Below are 22,372 nucleotides of genomic sequence, written 5' to 3'. Positions count from 1 at the left end.
AATAATGAATCTCCCCCTTTTTCTATGTCTCTGTGGGTACATCATGTTAAAAATGAAGAAAATGTATAAATGGTGTTTTCTCGAGCCAATTCACATTCGTCTCTAGACAGAAGACATTCAAGCAATTTCCCTGTCTGCATGAAAGCCACTGATGTGGTTTCAGACATTCAAGGGCTACTATGACACCTTTGCTTTTAAAGCCTTGTGGTTTGCTGTCGACAGATTGAACCCTTTAATAGCACTATAACTGTTTCTTTTCTTCATCTCGTTCAGATCCAGAAGAACAAACTGCGTGAGCAGACAGAAAAACAGCTTGGACTCTGATTGCAAAAGCACCTGTGGTATTTTAAAAAACAAAAAGTTACAAGCAGGCCATCAGCCTAAGGACATTGTTATTCAAAAAAATGTGAAAGCCATGTTTATAATGATGATACGGTGATACTATGATAACCATGATACTACCCTATTCATTTACCCTATTTCTAAAAACATATAAGTGGCATTTTTACATGTTAAGGATCATGTACCTTTTCTTAATTGTCTTTATTTTGGTATGATTTGTTTTTGGAACCAAATATTTCTTAATCATGGGAACCAAATATATACCAATATATCAGTATATGCAAAAATATGCATGTTACACTAGGCCAGTTTTAGGTAGATGTCTTTATAAATCTATAATAAAAAATGTCTTAAATTACACTGTTAGACAGTGTGTATATTTCTTCAGCAATCTCAAATGAAAATCATCTTGTTTGGTTTCTGTGCACATCTGTTCTCTATTCAATCTGAAATTCATATGTTTTAAATTTTATATTACTGAAATATCCAAAATAGGGTATTTAAGGCAAACATGCAGTCTTTTTGTTGGCATTAATGTAGTTTCCCTCATTGTGATCTCAGGTGTGCCCTGTCGGTGTTCATTTAGGCCTTGGTGCTTTCCTGCTTGGCTCGTGATGTGAACATTTTGATGCTAGTGTTGAGACCAAATGGAAAGATGTCCTCTCATAGAATTCTTATGGGTCTGCTGGAAAGTAATGGCTACTCTGGTTTGGACAAACACATAGTTTCGTGAGGATCATTTAGGGTGGGACTTTAAAACTAAAGACCTGGACTAAACCCCAGACATTCTTTTCGAATTTCCTTGCAGCTAATAATAGAATCCGTCATTCACCGCATGCCTCTCATGGTCATTATCGGGTAAATTCACTTGACTGTGTAATATATTTCATAAAATTGACAAAGATTTATGGAATCATTGCTTCCAGTAAAAGGAACACCTCATTTGGAATCTAGCATAAGTGAAAATCTTAAAAACGACCTGAGTGTATGTTAAGCGTCTCCCCCATGTGTCCTTGAGTAGAACAGCAATTCAAGCATCTCTTGCTGCTTTTCCTATTTGTTTTTGATTTTGAATATAATTTCCCTTTACACAACACTAGAGTGCGCACAAGGTCAGTTTTTTTTTTAAAGGAATGAATACTTTTATTCAGCAAGGATGCATTATATTGATCAAAAGTGACAGTAAATACATTTAAAATGTTTAAAGACTTCGATTTCAAATAAATGTTGTTCCTTTGAACTTTGTTCATCAAAGAATTCTGCGAAAAATCACAATTCCACACAAATATTAAGGAGTGTGTGTGTGTGTAGATATATACAGTATCTCACAAAAGTGAGTACACCCCTCACATTTTAGCAAACATTTTAGTATATCTACTCAAGGGACAAAACTATAAAAATGAAACTTGGATATATTTTAGAGTAGTCAATGTGCTGCTGCCCTGATCACCACCAGTTAGCCATATCTTTTGGTTTCCTCTGTTAGTTGGTTTTGGTGTTGGTATTTCACTCATGTTTAACAATGATTTACTCAGGTTATAAGAATGAAGGGTAACTGTTGGTCAGGGAGAACGGATTTAACCCTGTCACTCCCGCACACTATTATACTACAAGAAAGGCTTTTACGGCCTCTTCTGCACAGCAGTGCATTATTTGTTATAGCTAGGTTTTTCTATTCAGTATGTTGCTCCATTCTACTGTCTGTACATTTAAACATGTAACTCAATAAATAACTTTGCCTGCTTTAAAGGGTTTGAGAATCTTTCCTTTTTCACTGATAATGTTGAAATCTAAAGTGATTTTAACTTGCGTTAAATCCCACTTTTTCCAATCAGTTAAAAGAATAAGAGGTTAAAGAATAACAACTTTAATGGAGTCAGATTAATTATATTGGAGTCAACTTCTACTCTATTCAACTGCTTTTTGTTCTGATAATTGGTTCAAATTAGCAGGGTAAGCTTCTAGCCTTATGTACATATGAGCAAATGGCCCTCGAGGTCTGCAGAGTTTATAAATGTTTTTTATGTTTATATTATTTAAACATCTAGTCAGCCAAGGGACAGCAGATGAAAATGATCTGATTGGCTTTAAGTGGCACATTCACCAGTGTGTTGTCCTTGATAAATGAATAAAAACTTATATTTGTTTTATTTTTATTATACATACATTCATGTAAAATATAGACAAACACTATATACAAATATTAAATATTTAAAACTATACAAAGATATGCTACATATAAATACATATAAAGCAAATTTGCTTTAAAAAAAAATTTGAAATGTTTTTTGGTGTGACTGGTGCACACTCGCATTGTCCTGTGTAAGGAACAGACATTAAATCTGGTGAGCATTACATGATTATGAGTGATTCTTAGAGAAAATCTTAAGACATTGCTTCTACCATTTCAATAGGATTGAATTTCTCTGAATTGAAAAGGATATGATACTAGTCTCAGATCATTATTATTAAAATGTTTACATTTTAAATACAGATAAACATAAAAAAGTTTATTTTAAATTGAATTAATTTTGAAAGAAAGATGCTGACACACACCCACATTGTCCTGTCGAAGTATCAATTTGATACACAAGTTAGGTCAAAAGTCATCTAAAAGTAAGCAGATTATATTACCGTAAATGTGTAATGTAATGCAGTGGTTCTCAATCCTGGTCCTGGGGACCCACAGCTCTGCACAGTTTGTATGTCTCCCTCATTTAACACACCTGATTCAGATCATCATCTCGTTAGGAAAGAGCTCTATGAACTGAACTGGGAGTGTCAGATAAAGGAGACATATAAAATGTGCAGAGCTGTGGGTCCCCAGGACCAGGATTGAGAACCACTGATGTAATGGATTACACTACTAACTACAATTTGTAAGTAATATACCCAGCACTATATATATATTACACACATACATATTTAAACCCAGACACGATTTATTGAGAAAATAAGGTTTTATTTTTCAAAATAATCTTAAATGACATAATTTAATCTTAAATTACATAAACATTCAGTAGCACCTCACTGCAGTACACGAGATCCAGGGGGCGGAGTTGGATCCAGATCTAAGGGGTGGAGATTGGTAGGTTTAGGGATCAGGGGTGGAGATGGGTAGATTTAGGTATATGTAGGTAGGAGGAGTTGGATCTGGATCCAACTCCTCCCCCTGGATTTCGTGTTCTGCAGTGAGGATCATCTCTAAACATTTGCAATTGTCCAGGAACAATTACATGCAAAATCAAAAGTCAGTCCTTTGGAAGTGGAATCCCCACCACTGATTGACTTTGTCCCTGCATTCCCTCGCGGGCTCTGTCCACTTGTTCCTGTGTGCAGTAGTCCTGCAGGAAGACAGAAGCCAGGTTCCTGAGACGCGGGTTCTGTGTGAGGGAGAAGCGCAGCATGCACTGCACCACTGCGCTGTCTGTGGTCTCAGCGCGTGAGGCAGCTGTGGTGAGGTTCATTAAAGTAGTGATGGCAGAGAGAACAGTCTCATCTCTATTACTCGACAGGCATGATATCACTAATGGGACTCCACCGCTTTGCAGGATCTGATCACGGGACTCGCGCTCCATGCTGAGGTTACATAAACCACCTGTATGATTTCAAACGTTGTTGATTCATCTGAACAGATTGTAACAGCAAATAGATATATTACACTACAACCTTACAGCTATACCAACCAATTCCAAACTCCACAAAGTTGTCATTCTCTTCTGTCAGCATGTCCAGGAAAAGTTCAGTGACCTGGAGCATTCGCAGAGATTCCATGTTGGATGGATCATAGGCAAAGTTGGCCAGGTTTGCCAGCACTTGCTCTTTAGACTCTGCCAAGAAGTGAAAAGACAAATGATGCAGTTTTCAGAAAACCTAATGCTTTTATTAGAAAGACAACTGTAACCAATTACTGCATGTACTGATTATAGTTTGTCAGTGAAGGAATACAGATTGCACAAACTGAATCAAGCACACATATATATATATATATATATATATATATATATATATATATACATATATATATGTAGTCAGTGCATCTGCATGCATTGACATACCCTCATTGTCAGTGTCCTGAAACTCTGTGACCAGCCCCTGCAGGAACTCAAACCTGTCAGACACAGAAAATTGATTCTTTCTTGCCATTACAGATGGATTGTGGGAAACATGGGTTTAACACCTGCAGAAAGACAGACAGATAGAGATCAGTTTTATTATTACCACGTGCACTGACAGACAGACAGACAGACAGATAGATAGATAGATAGATAGATAGATAGATAGATAGATAGATAGATAGATAGATAGATAGATAGATAGATAGATAGATAGATAGATAGATAGATAGATGCAGTTTTATAACAGTGTAAAGCTATATCACAAGTAAATACAGGCAGACAGATATATAGACAAACAGGTTCGTAATACTGAGCGATGTTAATGCACCGTACTATACTGTACATCTACACATAAAAAAATGCATACTAAAGCCTACAACGAGAACAATAAAAACAGCAATTAAGAAAAGATAATGAGACAGATGCAGACGTGACTTACTCGTGCAGAATAATGCTGATGAAAGTCATTTGTGCTTCTGCTACAAACTTCTATCATTCAACTTTCACGTCTACAGAAACGGTCTATTTTCGGATTATAAATACAAATGAATTTAATCCAGAAAATCTATGTGATCAATGAGTTTCCCATCACTGAAGCTGCTCAGCACGACTGGTCCGTCAGTAAATATTTCCCCGCATTAACCGTCATCTGTAGTTCCTTTGATCTAAAGTTCATTCGTCATAAAACTGCTCCCCAGTAAAATATCATAACATAAAATTATATTGGGTAAATTATTTAGAGCATTCCCTCTACTTCGTAAGACAATATCTCAAACAAATGAAGTGATCTATTTTATAACGCAAGAGCCGGAAGTAATGCATGGGGTTAATGTGCAGTATATATATTCATCCGTGTGAATGTCAGAAGAACTACTGTTTCACGGAGACTTTAGCTGTTTTGTCTGCTTTCACAACGACTATAAATTTCCAGCATGAAACAGTCCAAACTATCCACTGGGAAGCGTCTTACAAAGCCGATTCTTTTTGGGACACTGCTCGTAGGTTTGGCCACAGCATTTATGAATAGGTGAGATAACGTTAACACAAACACACCCCCTTGACATTGACACTGTGCATGTGTATTGTAATCGTGTTTAGAATGTGGAATAATACAGATTGTGTGTACTGTAGACCATAGTATTGTGCAGTACGGCAGTGTTAAAATGAGTATAGACAAAGCACGTGTTGATACATTATAACCAAGATCCAAAAATAATAAATAATATCTTTGCTGTTATGTCTGATAACCCGTATTATGATTGTTGTGCACGAAGGCATTTGTTCATGGAGGACGTGGCAGATCTCAGGGAGCAGGAGCGATCCCGAAATGAGGCCAAGCGACAGGAGGTGCTGGAAAGAAGACAGAGACAATTCGATGAAGTTACAGAGAAGAAGAGAGCAGGGGGCAGCTGAGATGATGACTACTCCCTGAACTGAGGAAACCAGCACTGACCAGGAACACGTGGGACATTTTTTGCCAATAAGAATTTGTTTGTTGTTGCTAAAATGGGACATAAGTTGCATGGAAAGTCAATGGGTGATAAAGCAAGTACAATTTAGCCAAATACAACACAAAGCCTATAGCTGTTTTGTTGGCAGTAATGATTTGAATTGTTACCTTGATCATATTTAACTGCAACAGTTGGATTTGCAAGAGGATTTTACATCACACAAATGTAATGAAATGCAAATGAAGCAAATGGTGGAAATCAGGAATTAATGGGCCAAAGCTAGACGTTCCTCATTTCTGCCACAAAAAGATGCTTAGATTGTATAAACATAACATTTTTATGAATATTTAATTAACATTTAATATAGATTTCACCAGTTTAAAAAGCCTACAAAAATAAATCTGGATAAATCAGTTGTTGCACTGTGATTATAATAATTTTCATTAATTGAAATAAAATATATTTTGATGAAATTGTTTAATTTAAAGGTAGGGTAGGCAATTTCGGAGAGGTTAGCAATAGCAAGCTAGCTTTGCATTAGATCCTGCTCTCCAAAATCAATGAACGCAGATTCTGCAATGTTCAGACAAACATTTTTTGGTCCCGAGATTTCCACAGAAGATATACATTTTTCAATCAGGGTTCCCACGAGTCCTTGAAAGTTTGTGAATCTGAATTTTTTTTTTTTTTTAAGGCCCTGTAAAGTTTTTGAAAATAAACATGCATAGAGATAGATACAGGTCCTTGAAAGTACTTGAATTTATTTTGTGCAATAAGTTTTCTGGAAAAAAATTACAGATTTTTCCATACAACATGGCCTATGCATACTAGCTTACTTGATTTACGTTAGTTGCGCGCATTTACGCGTTACGTAAAGTGTTTCCCGCGTGAGGTACTTTGTGTTGTACATTGCCATGACGTTCACGCGCGCACAAAACCATGATGGTACCTCAACGTTTGTTGTTGGACACAACAGATGTGTCCCCACATTAAGTCCTTGAATTTGAGGGTATTGGACCTGGAAAGTCCTTGAAAGGTCCTTGAATTTGAAGTTAACCAAGGTGTGGAAACCCTGTTTAATATTTAGACCATGTCTATTATTGATTGCTATCAGGGTGTGAATAAAGTTTCAACCAGAATAGTGTGTTTAAATCTTAAATTTAAACAAAGATTAGAAACATTGTCATGGCAACTAACTTGAGATAAAATAAGTTGAAGTACTAAAATGACAAACTGAAATACAATTAAGCTAAATAAAAAAGAATAATAATTTAAATCAAGAAGCCAATAAAATCAATATAAATATTAAAATAATAGGCAATTAAAAACAATAAATGCTATAAATTATAGATTAAAAAAACAGGTTGGCATAAAAGCCTTATTTTGAGGTTCTTCCGTTTATAATATTACATTATTTTTTATTATTTTAATGTTTGTTACAATAACACAGACTCATGAGAACACTACCATTTATTTGAGCACGCAAAAGTAACAAAAAGTGCCTTTTTTTTTAACACATTGCACTATTCAAACCAAAATGAATAAGATTTGTCCTTCACAACAAGGAAAAAATAAATGTATGGATAATTCCAACAAATACTATGAGGCTGGGAAACCAACCCGAGTCAAAAAGTGTCAAACAGTATTACTAAAGCAGTCAATTGTCAATATGACCGAAAACAATGTTCAAAATGCAAACCTGCTGAAGCCAAAGCTAATCTTTCCACGTTTCAGGGACAAAAATATGGTAAGTTTACTCATCTGAGGCACACATTAGCACTTAATGTAAACCTTACCCAGGAAAAAAAGTGACCTTGTGAACCAAGACTGAACAATTGGGGATATAAGTGCACATGTAAGTCTAGATAGTCAGATCGCCACACTTCATCTTCCCTTTTCCTTCAATATACAGTATATCATTTATATATCAGCTCTACCTTCTTATACACAAACACTGCATGTGTTGCACAACATATATTAATAGTGTAAATTCCCTTTTGTTTTCAGATCTCACATACATTGCCTTCCAACACTACAGCAATAAATACATTTTTAGACCGTGTTAAAAGACATCACATTTGCAAAGAATACAGAAAACTAAATTATGTACATACTGTATATGCTTATATCTAAATTAACAGTGACCATAAATATATTAGATGGGTATATACATCTTTAGGAAATATTAACAGCAGTAAAATGTAGGATATTGCAACAAAGACTAGTATGAGGTGCTGCTACAGTTGGGCATTATTACTAAACCTGTTGTAACCCACTGTAATCTCGACACAGATTCAGTGTATTAAAAGTAACAGTTATATTGCTGTATAGTGCTTCTTTTCAGTGGATGTAATGGAGTGAGAGTGTTTTAAGTGTTACACGGTGAGCACCAGGCCGGATGGAGGGTTGGAGCACGGCGGGGCTTTGATGTTCGTCACGGCGCCGGGGTCCAAACCGTTCACTGTCCTGCTGTGCTCACAGAAACATAAGACTGAGGTTAGATGCTTCACATGAGGCATTTGAGCCCTGTACAATGCAAGCGATCAGACTAACAGTAGTATGGTTAGAATTGCTAGTATTATTTTGAAGTCCACTCCACACCAACTGGATAAACTAGACAGGATTTGGCATAAAAAAGCAGAAGTTTTCCTAAAACCAAAAGGACAGTTAATATGCGCAGCAAAGCTCATACGCAAGTGAATTGGTGTAGATAAGCAAGCAGAACAAGCTCTGAAACTGTATATTTTCTAAGGCCGTATCTAACAGCCCAAACCACTCAACACGGCCCCAAGAGACACACCAGACACAAACACTCTACTGTCCATCAGTACAATGGTAATTTGATGACCGTCATCAGCCACACATCACTGTCTGTTCTTGTTGCCTTGAAACACATGAACGTAATAGTACTACACTGTTACAAAATCAAATCATTAAAGAATACTGGAGACTGCAAAGGCCCTCTGCTGTCCTGTTATTCTGATTTCGGTAGAGAGCTCATCTAAAGATCTGCTAAGTCTTACGCAGCAGAAACACAAGCCCTGGACGTCCTCTCTGTACCGTTTTTTCCCAGGACACACTGATTCAGCACTGCAGTGAGCTGCGTAACACTGCGGTAGAGGTGTGGATCATCCAGAGACCCACCTGATCCAAAAGACACTCGCAGATTCTTGAGATGACTCTATTTGTCAAATGCATTAAATGACAATAAAGCTTCTTATTCATTAAACATGCTGAAAGTCAACATGAAATTAAAATTGATACGCTTTATTTTCATAATGCGAGTTCCTGTTCTTACTATGCATGATTCATTGGATTCATGTTAAAAAAAATTTTTTGTCTTCATAAACTTTTATTAAAATTGGCCTGAAACAACTACATTTTTCAACCTGTCCAGCCATGCTCAGCTTTAGCTACTGTAGATTTACTGGTTTGTGCTGGTACACTACCATTTAAAAGTTTGGAGAGACAACATTAAGTCTTTACCATTTCAAATTATTATTTTTTTTTTACACTCTAATTATCAAAGATTCCCACTAAAAAAATGCATTACGATTTCCACAAAAATATTATTTCTAAACGATCATGTGACTGAAAACTGGAGTATGAAAATTCAGCTTGCCATCACAGAAATAAATCCCATTTTACAATTTATTAAAATAGAAAACAGTTACATTTTTAACTATTTTACAATATTACTGTTTTTGATCAATAAAAACACAAATCAAACTTGTGAATGGCAGTGGAAATAATGCCCACTTTTCTCTTACCCTATGGATAAAATGAAGTACAGTCCTATATTTTTAATCATTGACCATCTAGTTTCACTCATAAATGTATTACGCCATGGAAGTAAAGTGAGCTGCGAATGTTGTTTCATGTTGACTTTAACAAGAAGAATGAACATGATCTAACTAATGACTAGAACAGTCTAATCCTGCAATTCAGTTCATACCGACAGACAGATGAGGAGAGAAATTCGTAGTTTAGCACTCAAGGTGAACTCCATAAATGTCAGGTTCTTGTTTTGAATCTTCAGGTAAGAGTCAAAACACTGGCCCAGTCCTCTTAGATTGAGTTAAATAAACCACATTTGAGCAAACTTATGGAGTGCACCTTCGCAGACAATTAGAGCCACCACCAAGATGTTAGTGGAGATGATATGATCTTAACCTAGTGGATTATTGTACTCCAAGTCATATGCAGGGGGTTGTTAACTAGCATGCATGAATCCCCACATAATACTGCTAGTTGGATCATTTACCCAAGAGCAACGCAGGGAAAATGACCCTCTCTCTTCTGCTGAGGAGAGAAACACACACAGGTCTGAGAGAATTGTATTTCTGTATCACTTAGATACATTTAGATTCTTAAATCTGCCCTTCATTTTAGTCCTCACACAAGAAAATAGCAACTTTTTCATAATTGTTTATAGCCCTTTATGCAAAACAAATTGTACAGTTGCTTCCGATTGAAATCAGAAGGACACAATGTAATTATGTGTAACGTAGATCAAATAAGGTAACTGCTCATCAACATCTAATGGTTTATTGATTGATTTTTCTTCTGAAATGTGGCAGAACAAAATGGCCAACTCACGCTTTGTCGAAGTAGGATGTGTGGAGCGAGTGAGAGTAATTTGAAAGGTCGCCGTTAATTATATTGCCGTTGACATTTGTGACGTAGTTCTTCCTGGCTGCCTGGTCCTTGGCGAAATTTCGGCAGGCTGTGAGCTTAGACTCTAAAGCCTAAGAAACAAAACAAACTCTTGGATTAGACACCAAATTCGTTTAAGCAAACGGCGATCAAAAAACAAAACTGAACAATTATATGTCTGAGTAGCTTTCGTTCAGATCAAAAGTTCAGTCTACAGCTTTTACTTACCCCAACTTTGCGCAGTAGATCGCCTACAATATTGAGCGCTGATATTCTAGCAGATGGAGTGAGGGCTGCATTAGTTGAGCTGTTGGCCAGACCTGCAAAAAGACAAGAACCAAGTGAGTCGTGCAAACAAGTGTGGCACTGCATACATCTCAGAGAGAAATCTATCCGTCTACCCGTCTGGCTAGTGAAAGCATTGTCCAGGTTCTTGCTGAGAGGTGTGGCCGGCAGAGAGAGGGAAGCCTGGACCGCCGAGTCGGTTTTGTCATTGTCTGGAGTCGGAGAGCTGGGGGCCGACATTCTCGTCACCTCCGGCCGGCTCTCTCGCACCGCAAGCTCTTGCCGCAAATCTACAAAACGGTCACATACCCGTGGGTTAAGACAATGTGCAAGATATCGATCCATAACTTTCCCTTGCAGACAATAACGCTGATGAGTATGTAACATGACTTCATTCCACAATCAAGAAGGAAAATCCTTTTACTGACAGAACAGATTGTGTACATACTTGAGAAGCCTAGAATGAGGAACTAGCTATAATTACGCATGACGATAAATACCTCTGGCTTCATCTTTTAGTCTCTGCACAGACACCAGGAGAGACTCTTTCTCATCCAGTTCACTCTCCAGAAAGGCGTTCCTCTCGATGGCCTGGTTCAGCCTCTGCTCAAAGTCTTCCAGAGATGTAATCGTGGCTCTGTGGTAACAGAATAAAGCTATAAATTACTAGCCTAGAAATCTAGACGCACCCTAGCGGCAGCAAAATGTATTTTGCAGCCAGGGCAGTCTAGCAACTCTCCATAGACTTTCGAGCTGCAAAAACCTAAATTGGGTCAGGCCAATCACGTTGCGTATAGAGTATGCGGGGTGGGCTTAACATATGACGACAGAATTGCGACGGTTCCCTGGCTGCTACTTGAAAACAAAGAATGACGGCTGCTCATCGGCTTTGGCCGCGACTCTGGAGGACTTGGAGTTAAGTTTTTCTTTGAGAAAAGAGCAAAGAACGGCACTTAAGTCATTCTTAAAAAAAGGAAGATGTGTTCGTAGTTTTGCCGGCCAGATATGGCAAAAGTTGAATCTATCAACTAGCTCCGTTGGTGGGAAAACGCTCTGGTTGGTTGAAGCGCTGTCCTATTGCGTGCAGAGGGAATTTGAAAGACAGCCGTTTATCCCGCCCCTCGGATTGAGCGTGTCTATGGTGAGTTGCCAGACCAAACATCTTGATGTAGGCTAATAAATTACTGTAGAATAGTGGAAAAGCATACGAGGGCAGAACTCTTTAAAGATGACATAGACACCATTTATTTCCTTAATAAATGTCTAATTGTGGACAATTCATAAGTGTACATTATTCAAAAAAATATATATATCGTTTTTATAAACTTTCATCAGAATTGATTAAGTGTCACTTTCCCAGATTTTTTTTTTTTTTTTTTGCTGATGTAACAAAGGCTGTGTGAGTGGGGGAAAATGTTACTAACCAATAATATCAATCATATTAACCAAATTATCCAATAAAATCCACAAAAAAAAAAAAAATGACAAAAAAAACAAACAAATATATACCGTACACCCAACATGCACTCAAACACTACCGTTCAAAAGTGACAGTAAGATAAAAAAAAAAGGAAATTAATCCGTTTATTCAGCAAGAACGCTTTAAATTGATAAAAAGTGTCATTTATAATGTTATAAAATATTTCTATTTAAAATAAATGCTGTTCTTAACTTTCTATTCATCACAGAATCCTAAAAATAATGTATCCCGGTTTTTTCAAAAATATGAAATGGCACAACTGTTTTCAACATATTAAGAAATAATAACATAATAATAATAATGTTATTATAATGATTATAATAAGAAGTGTTTCTTGAGCACCAAATCAGTATATTAGAATGATTGCTGAAGGATCATGTGACGCTGAAGATTGAAGTAATGATGCTGAAAATTCAGCTTTGCCATCACAGGAATACATTGTAAAATATATTTAAATAGACAAACAGTTGTTTCGAATAGTAATAATATTTCACAATATTACGTTTTTTACATATTTTTGAGCATAAGAGACATATTTTTGAGCAAAAGCGTCTTTTGAACTCTTTAAATCATAAATTGTTTTAAGGAACTAGATCACATTATGGAATTTAAATGCAACATTAATGCCACTTTATGTTATCTTTAGGGAAGTATTTTGGCAGTGATACAGTTTACATTCTGGAAATGTGTGATGAAGGGTAAGATGATGCCTTCTGACCTCTTAGCTCTCTCCAGGTCGTCATTGGCCTGCTCTAGCTCTCTGACGTATTTATGCAGCTGCTCCTTGATGCCTCGAGTCTGGCTGAGGTCGTCCTCCAGTACAGAGATCTGTTTATAGCTCTGAGAATACTGATACTCCAGCTTATCCTACAGGAAAGAGAAAGCAAAGACCTGCCCTCGCTTTAATGTTCTTTACACATGCTCAGCCTGTGTTTAGCTCACACACTCTCCTCACCTTGAGAGAGTCCAGCTCGTGCTGCAGTCTCTCATTGTCCGACTGCAGGTCTCTGATGCGATGCTCCGCTTGGCCCAGTTGTGTCTCCAGCTCTGTCTCTAGCTCTCTGCTCCCCTCTTGGAACTCCAGCAACTCCTCGTGTGCCTCCTTATAACTGAACACACACATCAGGATATTGTTTAGCAACCTTTAGCTAATGACATAATTATGCATAAAACAGAATATAGAAATAGCTTTATTCGTTTCTATTTCTTAAACAGTGCAGTCTACTGAACACCAAATGCTAACATGCTCTGTCAAACCACACACACCTCACTTTGGGAAGTGCTGAGGTGACTTAAATTTTAATTTGCAGTAGTGTTCAAAAGTTTGGGGTCAATAAGATATATTTATATTTTTTTTAAAGAAATAAATACTTTTAAGGCCCGTTCACACCAAGGATAATAACTATAACGATAAAGGTATAGTTCTAAAATAACGTTCTAAATATAAAAGAATAGTCCACAACTATAACGATAACGGCACAGAGAAACGATAGTAGGGCTGGGCGATATATCGATATAAAAAATATATCGATATATTTTGAAATGCGATATGGAATTAGACCATATCGCATATATCGATATATTTCAAATTTTCAAATAGTCCGCCCCTCCTTCCACTCTGCGCGCGTGTTTAGAGCATGTTATGTTATGAGAGGCGAATCATGACTTCTTCAGAAAACCCAGCACAATAGGAACTAACAGGCAGTGACATAAGTGTACGCTGAAATAAAGTTTTTCACCTCAGAAACACGGACTTTCTTGTCCTGTCAGCCGTTATACTGTGCTCGGAGCGCACACTCTTCAATTGCACGCGCAAATGCGGCGGCGCGCGCGCTGTGTATCGCTTCACTGTAGGCTATATGAAGTGCAAAAGAAACTATACAAGCATGCAACGCCGTTACGTTGTAAATTACACGAAATAAAAGTAATGCAGGGATGATTTTCATTCTATTCACCTGAGCAGTTTCCATGTTTCATTAACAGTTATTGTTAATATTGTGTATTCACCATGGTAACTGTCGTTTACTTTATTTTTCTTTGTGTTATTTTTTATATTTTTAAATGACTGTAGTGGCTCATACCACATTGTATTAACAAAAACTAGTTTGGGACTGCTATTTAATAGCTTTAGCATAGCCCTACTGTTTATTTATTAGTAGCCTACTAGTCTTTAATAGTCATATTTTTACAATTTATGTCAAGTAAAGGGGGACAGTACTTGTGTGTGTGTGTGTGTGTGTGTTAACAAATTTGTGTAAACGTGTTATAATTTGCCTATATATATGTAGGCTATATATAAGCAAATTATAACATGTTTACACAAAATTTGTTTATATATATTCAATGTAAACTTTGATAATCATAATTAATAAATCACAATTACAATTCCAAGGGAATAATTGGCAATTATGATTTTTGTCATAATCGGTGCAGCCCTAAGGTAAAGAAACCTGTTTATAATTTATTAATTTGATTTTGCAACTGTTCACTGAAATAGCCGGTTTCAATAAAACTACTTGTGACGTCATGTTTGGCTTTGACTTTGACTGAACATTTGCTCTCACTTTGCAGAAAAAATATCGGGATATATATCGTATATCGATATACAGCCTAAATATATCGGGATATGACTTTTGGTCCATATCGCCCAGCCCTAAACGATAGTGTTGGCATCACTTTCAGAATGATTTTTTCCAGTTGATAAACAATAAAAACATCGACAGCCAATCAGAATCCATCATGCTTTAAAGGGATACTCCACTTTTTTTGGAAATAGGCTCATTTTACAACTCCCCCAGAGTTAAACAGTTGAGTTTTACCGTTTTCGAATCCCACTTTTAGCATAATGAATTGAACCGGACAAGACCATTAGCATCTCTCTCAAAAAAATGAACAAAGAGTTTCGATATTTTTTCCTATTTAAAACTTGACTCTTCTGTAGTTACATCGTGTACTAAGACCGACGGAAAATGAAAAGTTGTGATTTTCTAGGCTGATATGGCTAGGAACTATACTCTCATTCCTGCGTAATAATCAAGAAACTTTGCTGCAGTACCATGGGTGAAGCAGGCGTAATGATATGACGCAGCTCCTGATAATAGTCCCCAGCTCAGTAGCCTATTATCAGGCGGCATGCGCTGCGTCATATCATTACGCCTGCTTCACCCATGGTACGGCAGCAAAGTTTCTTCGCAACTTTTCATTTTCCGTCGGTCTTAGTACACAATGTAACTACAGAAGAGTCAAGTTTTAAATAGGAAAAAATATCGAAACTCTTTGTTCATTTTTTTGAGAGAGATGCTAATGGTCTTGTCCGGTTCAATTCATTATGCTAAGCTATGCTAAAAGTGGGACCCCCAGACCCGGAGATCGGCTGAATGGATTCGAAAACAGTAAAACTCAACTGTTTAACTCTGGGGGTGTTGTAAAATGAGCCTATTTCCAAAAAAAGTGGAGTATCCCTTTAAAGAGCTCAACCATTTAAAGCGACAGATGACAAAACTGCAGCGCATGCTCAGGATAAACAGAACAACATTGTGCGTTGGTGGACAATAACATAGTTATCGTTATAGTTACCTTTATAGTTATTGTTCTTGGTGTGAACGGGCCTTTATGAAGCAAGGATGCATGAAATTGATCAAAAGTGACAGTAAACCATTTAAAATGTTACAAAAGATTTCTATTTCACAACAATGCTGTGCTTTTGATCTTGGAATTCATCAAAGAATCCTGAAAGAAAAAAATTCCGCAAAAATATTAAGCAGCACAACTGTCTACAGAGCCCCTAAAGGGACATGATGAGGGAAAAAAAATATGAGATAGGAGGTTTTGCAACGAACGCAAAGATTTTGCGAGTGAAAGCAAAGTTTTTCGAGGAAATGCCGAAGTTTTACAAGGGAACGCAAAGGTTATGCAAGTGAACGCAAAGTATCTCACGGGAACGCAAAAGCATTGAAATATATTTTTCCATCACCATGTCCCTTATGGGCTCCGTAGTTTTCAACATTGATAATAATAAAAATATATTTCTTGAGCATCAGATCAGCAACAATTTCTTAAGGATCATGTGACATTGAAGACTGGATTAGTGGCTGCTGAAAATACGGCTTTGCAATCACAGCAATAATTTATATTTTAAATATATATTTAGGCCTAAGTAGAAAACAGTATTTTGAACTACAAATTACAAATATTTCACAATATGACTGTACTTCTACTCAAATAAATACAGCCTTGGTGAGCATAAGAGACTATAGAGAGTATAAAAAAAAATACTCAGATAACTTATTTATTGAATGTGATCTTAGCTGACTCTGTTACTAGCACAGTGTGAATGAGACAAGGTTAATGGAGCAGATCTTTGTTTACAGTGTACCAGTGACCAGAGGAGAGCGCTGCCCTAGGCCTCTTTATGTAATCACCAGCCAGCATTATGGGAAGGATCTAAAAATGGCATCGGAGCAATATTTCCCTATCCAGTCATGCTACAGCCACGTGAGCTAGGAGACAGGGTAGGACAACCTGTTCATCCAGGAAAAAGGAGACCACAAGAACAGTGAGAAAAGTACATGATGCCCTGGCAGCACAGGAGAGAATCAGCAACATACAACATCTGTGACTCATTTCTGCGCAGTCTCTGAAGTGCTGATTAGGGTGTTTTACTAGCGGGTCAGACCTGGGTAGTATCATATGTCAGTGAGACCCAGAGGAGCCTGTGCTTCAAATGTGTCTCTTAAATCATAATGAACAAGAGACACCCTGCAGACACTATGATGTGCTTTGCTAAAACAGCTCTAAGGCAAATCAAATGACCCCTTTTTGATAGAAGAGCTGATTACTATTTGTATGTCATCAGTTAACATTGTATTAAGGCCCGTTCACACCAAGAACAATAACTGTAAAAAGAATTATAAAGAAAACTATATTAGCGTCCACACCAGCACATAATACATTTCTGTTTATTGTAAGTGTGCTTTGCAGGCTGCCTCTTAAAATGCTCAAGCTTTTTAAAGCCAAATGGATTCTGATTGGCTGTCAATGTTTAATCATTCAACAGCTGGAAAAAAACCTGAAATAAAAATTAATAAAATCTATATAGACAAAAACTAATAAAAAATGACAAAAAAAAAAGACTAAAACTTTAATTAAAATTAAAATAGAAAATGCAGAAACGTATTAAAAATATTTATAAAAATAGTATCTCAATGAAAATAACACTGGTGTGAATAGCGTTTTATTCAGTTAAAGGGGCTATATGTAAGAATTGTCATGTATTAATAGCGTTTTTTTTATTGCCAATGTGTAGGCCTAATGTAACTTAAAAAAAAATACAACTAGGCCTTCCCAGATTTCCTAAGTTGTCTATGAAAGCCTGTAGGCTGATTTTTATGTAAAGGACTCAGGATGCTTTTGCTGGGAGAATCTAAAAGGATGTGACGTTTACACACACTCCCAAGAGCATCTCTTCTGTTCTATGACACACGAAACAAACCAATAACAAGGGTTTCTGAATTCTACATAAAGCCCCTTTAAATGTGACTATACGATGGCACACACAGACCACAAGGTAACCAATATAAGCAGTTGCTAAGGTGTTCTGGGTGTTTTCAGCATGTTGTTGAGTGGTTGCTAACCAGCCCAAATCAAAAAAGCCCACTCCACAAATCTCTATGACTTGGTTCCTCGGTCCAAGTAGATATATGGGATTTTTCATGCCATCCACCAGGCGAAAAACCATCCCATTGCTTAGAAAATGAATAACACTAAATAAAGTGGATGTTCAATAAATTGTGGATGTTTTTGACAGATTGATGTCACACAATCCAAAAAGAACAATGTAGATTGAATCTCTCATTCAGATTATATAGAGGGATTTCTTTGAGCTTTAAACCCTCGTCAGTTTTTTTTTTTTATGTAATCGTAACCCACGTAACCCATAAAGTAGACTTAATCGCAAATTTGGGTGTACCGAGTTTTTGTGTGTGTAAATGCCATCGGCTGCCCCTTTTCCTGCCAATGATCCGAGTGTCGTTACATAAAGGGAGTCTGAAACACTCCACACTGGAGTTGAGAAATGCTGCTTTGGGATGCAATTTACCAAGCAATAAGCTTGTCGTTACAATGCCGCTAAGAGTTTTTCAATGGTAAAATTAGCAGCGGGAGTCTATATCAAATCACAAAAGCTTAAAACCATTGAAGGAAATTCCCACTGTGACGGATTGCATAAGGTAAACAGACTAATGTGACTGAGAAGTCTTCAAACAATCAGCAAATTCCTTGATATGGCCGTCATTGTGTAAGGGAACAGGTTGCATTGGTTTTATTCCCAGCATTCACATGCATTGCTTCAGGGCAAACAATTGTTGTTGTTTTTCTTTCAAAAAGAAAATATGAATAGTAGGACAACATGAAAAGAAACTCTCAGGTGTCAGACTACAAAACAGAGACCTGATCTGTGTCTGAGCTCAATGCTGCTCACTGTACCGCCACTTACTTTTTCTTGTACTTCAGCGAAAGAGCCTTCCAGAAGTCAATTTCCTCGTCTTTGGAGGCGAATTTTGGTATTATATTTGCATCCATGACAGATAAACCTGTGAGATTACACAAAAAGCACACATTTTCTTTAGCATGCAAAAGTAAACAAAAATGTAATCAAAATCAAATATTGATATTACCATAAACTGCATTAGCCAAATAATATTCAAAAATATTAATGCAACATGTTATGGTTTTTGAGGATGAAAACATGTGTCTAACAACCAAACTATATAGTAGGAAAGTATGAAATTTCAGACGCAGCCTGAGTTTTATTGGATACACGCCTGTGAATATGAACACAAAAGATATGGAAAATGTTTCATCCTTCCTTTTAAAAGTTGAAAGTCCACACTACTGTTCAAAAGTTTGGGGTTGGCGAGATTTGCCAACGTTTTAGAGAGAAGTCTCTTATGCTCACCAAGACTGCATTTATATTATAAAAATCACAGTGAAAACAGTAATATTGTAAAAAAATATTAAATAGCTGTTTTCTAATTTCCTAAAATGTAATTTATTTGCTTTTGGCAGCTACCGTATTACTCCAGTCTCCAGTGTCACATGATCCTTCATTGTAATTTGCTCATTTTAGTTGTCAAGAAAAATTCCTATTATTATCAATGTTGAAAACTGTTCTGTTTTGTGGAAACAGTGACAGTTTTTCAGGATTATTTGATGAATATAAAGTTCAAAAGAACAGCATTTATTTAAAAATAGAAATCTTTTCTAACAATATAAATGTATTTACTCTCACCTTTTGATCAATTTAAAGCGTCCCTTCAGAATAAAATCTCAATGACCCCAAACCTTTGAACAGTAGTGTATTTATTTAGCTGCATGACTATTTGCATTTAGCATTGCTTTGTATCCATGACCCCATCAGAACAGACCAGTGACCCATTTTTGGGTCATGACCCACCAGTTGACCCACCTCTGATTTCACAATCTGAACGCATTCATGTGTGTAAAGTTAAACTGGCAGCAGCGTTCACCTCAGTTCATCTCAACACGGGCTACTGGTGTCCCAAATAATCAATAGAACTGCGTGCAGTCTGATCCAACAAACCCATAGAAGCTCCATGTGTCTGTTCACAAACGCCAGGACACAATCGCCCTCTGGTTATAGGTCATAGCCTGACATAGCAAGACTCTTTACTGAGGAACTATGATTTCAAAACTAAACAGAATCAGAAGAACAGTTAAGACAACAAATATTTAGTCAGATGTACTAAACTCAATGTCGCATCTGTTCTACTTTCACAAGACACTGTTTTAAAGCACGAAGACAACTAAAATTCCCAAGCCTTCCCGGCACACCCACACTTCACCACCTTTCTATTTTTCTTTCTGTTTCCTTATGTAATGCATTCTTTCTTAATCATGATTTCTCATTTCATGTCAAACTTAAGCTGGTATCCATTTATTAAAATCTGTTTTACTGACAATATTCACGTCATTTTCCTATTTTTTTTCACTGAAAAATAGTTCTGGTTGGTTATAAATTATGTCTGACTGTAAAATAAAAACTGTAAACACTGTATTCACCACTTAAACACTGTATTCACAGTTCTCCTGAAACACAGCAGATCCACTGAGGAAGGGGAAATTAATTAATTGTGATGTTATGTTTATGCATTACAACTTTTTTTTAATTAAATTAAAATTTAAAACATTCGCATATAAAATTAAGCAAATAAAAAGTGGCAAAAATAGTCTCATGAATAACTGAATCATCCTCTGAGAAATTAAATGTGTTCACAAAATGGAGAAAGGAGGGGAGATGTTTAATTACTAATTATTAGCAAAAGAAAATAGATATTTAATATAAGTCTATTCATTTGAGAAACATCAGCCAAATATATATTATTATGCACGCTAAGATAACTAACGGGGCAAAGTTGGAAAATAATACACCTTCAAAGAATATAGCCTTTTTAAAAATTAAATGTTGATTTTCAGTCCTTATAAACTCTTAAGGAGCTGATGCGCTCTGTCGAGATGACAGTCAGGCTTATTTACACTGTCGGTCTAACAACTAAACGATAAATATGCCATCTCTACTTCATCAAATCTACTGCCAACATATGTAGCGAGGACCAGAAACATCACTGCTGACATGTTTCTCTTTAAATACCACAGACACCACGATAACCCTTCAATTTTCACTATAGCGAATCCCGATACATTAGCTAACGTAGCCGCCACGAGCTAGCTGAGCTGACGTTAGGCTAACAACAACAACAGCAGTGATGGTGCGCTTTAAATTTACACGAACAGATATGACATTGACATTAAAATTATGTCGAAACGCATTTATGTGGCTATAGTGATTGGCGTGAGATGTTATCTTCTCTGCTAGCGTTAGTGGATGAGATGCTGCTCATGAAGAGCACCAGGGTGTTGTCTTATTTTTGATTATCTAAGTTACTTGTGTGATCCTCTGCGCTTTTTAAAGATCTGCGTTATGTGTAAAGATTGAGATGTGATTTAATGAACTAACCTGCACATTTCCAGGATCTTTGACGGTGATAGTAGGACTGACTGTGATCCCGGCACAGTCTTCAGTATTTCAGCATCCCCTCTCTCTCTCTCTCTCCTTTTCTCTCTCTCTCCCCATTGACGTGCACGTAAAGTGATCCTGGCGACGCCTCTTACAATACGAAAATAACGTAACATTTATTTAGTTATTTATTTATTTAGGGCTGAAACGTTAGTTTAAAATTAACACAACAAATATCTTACTTTTATTTGTTTAGTTAGAGCTGAAATTTTAGTGGAATAATGTTACAACAAATACATGACTTTTTAACTAGTAGACCTGAATTCACAATTTGAAAAATGACGTGATATTATTATACAGGCCTGTGTACGCCAAAATAAATATGAATTCTGATACGTTAGTTAAATAACGTAACAACAAATATGACTTTTTATTTATTTGATCTGAAACTTTAAATAGTGTGAATAAAGATGAAGTGTGACACTTATTCTCTTGGTTTTGAAAATATAATCCAAATTGCTACATTTATTATCGCTTATGATGAACTTAATTATTTTAGTATAGGCTAACAACAGGGACATAATTATATGTGATTGCGATTAGCAATGAATGGCCCACTTTATGATATCTGGTGTGACAAAGTGTTTCGGATTTACTAGCTGTCCCATTTTACATATATTTAACATATCAATAATAACATGGATACTTTGTTACACTTGAGAGAGTCAGTCAGATTTCAGAAAATGTCCATACAAAATATATTGAGGATATACAGTAAATGTAAATTTCCTATAGTAAATGATCTGCTGCACGTAAAACCTATAAACCTAAATATTTCACACAATTACCTTGATAAAGAAGGAAACAAAATCACTAGAGTTGTGTTTGTAACATCAGTCCAGTAGGTGGTGCTGTAGTTGAACACATCCACGGAAACCTTCGCACAGCAAAGGAATTTGAATATAGAATTAGTCATTATTAAATATTATTAAATTAATATCAATTA

At 36.5% G+C, this 22,372-nt stretch overlaps 3 protein-coding genes and 1 long non-coding RNA gene across 9 annotated transcripts in view; 2 read left to right on the top strand and 2 right to left on the bottom strand.

Moving 5' to 3' along the window:
• Nucleotides 1-2,091, top strand: part of acsf2 (acyl-CoA synthetase family member 2) — a 30,426-nt gene extending 28,335 nt beyond the window's left edge. Inside the window, exon 16 of the mRNA XM_084434381.1 lies at nt 274-2,091. Coding sequence (XP_084290507.1) covers nt 274-324 — 51 coding nt within the window. The 3' untranslated portion in view covers nt 325-2,091. The remainder of the gene's footprint in view (nt 1-273) is intronic.
• A 1,198-nt stretch (nt 2,092-3,289) lies between these two features.
• Nucleotides 3,290-5,100, bottom strand: armc7 (armadillo repeat containing 7). The gene is made up of 4 exons (XM_084434123.1): nt 4,900-5,100; nt 4,401-4,522; nt 4,029-4,172; nt 3,290-3,940 (listed from the first exon to the last, which is right to left on the bottom strand). Exons 2-4 carry the CDS (start codon nt 4,486-4,488, stop codon nt 3,594-3,596), a joined length of 579 nt encoding a protein of 192 aa, XP_084290249.1. The 5' UTR covers nt 4,489-4,522; nt 4,900-5,100; the 3' UTR covers nt 3,290-3,593.
• Nucleotides 5,101-5,280: 180 nt separating this feature from the next.
• LOC311305999 lies at nt 5,281-6,644 on the top strand. Its single transcript, XR_014630113.1, has 2 exons — nt 5,281-5,487; nt 5,735-6,644. It is a non-coding gene; the product is annotated as an uncharacterized lncRNA (long non-coding RNA).
• Nucleotides 6,645-7,363: 719 nt separating this feature from the next.
• On the bottom strand, nt 7,364-21,515 carry ndel1a (nudE neurodevelopment protein 1-like 1a). Of its 6 annotated transcripts, none has more exons than XM_084433850.1 (10): nt 21,367-21,515; nt 18,826-18,922; nt 13,288-13,441; nt 13,051-13,199; nt 11,353-11,489; nt 10,969-11,142; nt 10,796-10,887; nt 10,511-10,659; nt 10,176-10,210; nt 7,364-8,380 (listed from the first exon to the last, which is right to left on the bottom strand). In XM_084433850.1, the coding sequence occupies exons 2-10, from the start codon at nt 18,909-18,911 to the stop codon at nt 8,370-8,372; spliced, it is 987 nt and encodes a 328-aa protein (XP_084289976.1). In that variant the 5' UTR covers nt 18,912-18,922; nt 21,367-21,515; the 3' UTR covers nt 7,364-8,369. The 6 variants fall into 6 exon arrangements, with proteins under 6 accessions (XP_084289976.1, XP_084289975.1, XP_084289974.1 ...); XM_084433849.1 differs by having other exon boundaries at nt 10,176-10,213; nt 21,367-21,491; XM_084433848.1 differs by lacking the exon at nt 10,176-10,210.
• Between the last annotated feature and the right edge of the window lie 857 nt (nt 21,516-22,372).

This window comes from Rutilus rutilus, assembly GCF_951802725.1.
Source record: "Rutilus rutilus genome assembly, chromosome: 16".
Taxonomy (NCBI): Eukaryota; Metazoa; Chordata; class Actinopteri; order Cypriniformes; family Leuciscidae; genus Rutilus; species Rutilus rutilus.
The sequence above is the reverse complement of the archived record's forward strand: the minus strand, read 5'-3'. Positions and strand labels throughout refer to the sequence as shown.

Bases quoted from the DNA above. Each gene is read 5' to 3' on its own strand.
- armc7 (XM_084434123.1), bottom strand. From the start codon at position 4,488: ATGGCAAGAAAGAATCAATTTTCTGTGTCTGACAGGTTTGAGTTCCTG. The intron at 4,173-4,400 runs GTATGTCAATGC...ACTTCTTGGCAG, and splicing joins TCAGGACACTGACAATGAGG to AGTCTAAAGAGCAAGTGCTG. The intron at 3,941-4,028 runs GTTGGTATAGCT...GAAATCATACAG, and splicing joins CTTTGTGGAGTTTGGAATTG to GTGGTTTATGTAACCTCAGC.
- ndel1a (XM_084433845.1), bottom strand. From the start codon at position 18,911: ATGGATGCAAATATAATACCAAAATTCGCCTCCAAAGACGAGGAAATT. The intron at 11,143-11,352 runs GTATTTATCGTC...ACCGTTTTGTAG, and splicing joins ACTAAAAGATGAAGCCAGAG to ATTTGCGGCAAGAGCTTGCG. The intron at 8,381-10,510 runs GTGAGTTGGCCA...CTGTGAGCACAG, and splicing joins ACATCCTACTTCGACAAAGC to CAGGACAGTGAACGGTTTGG.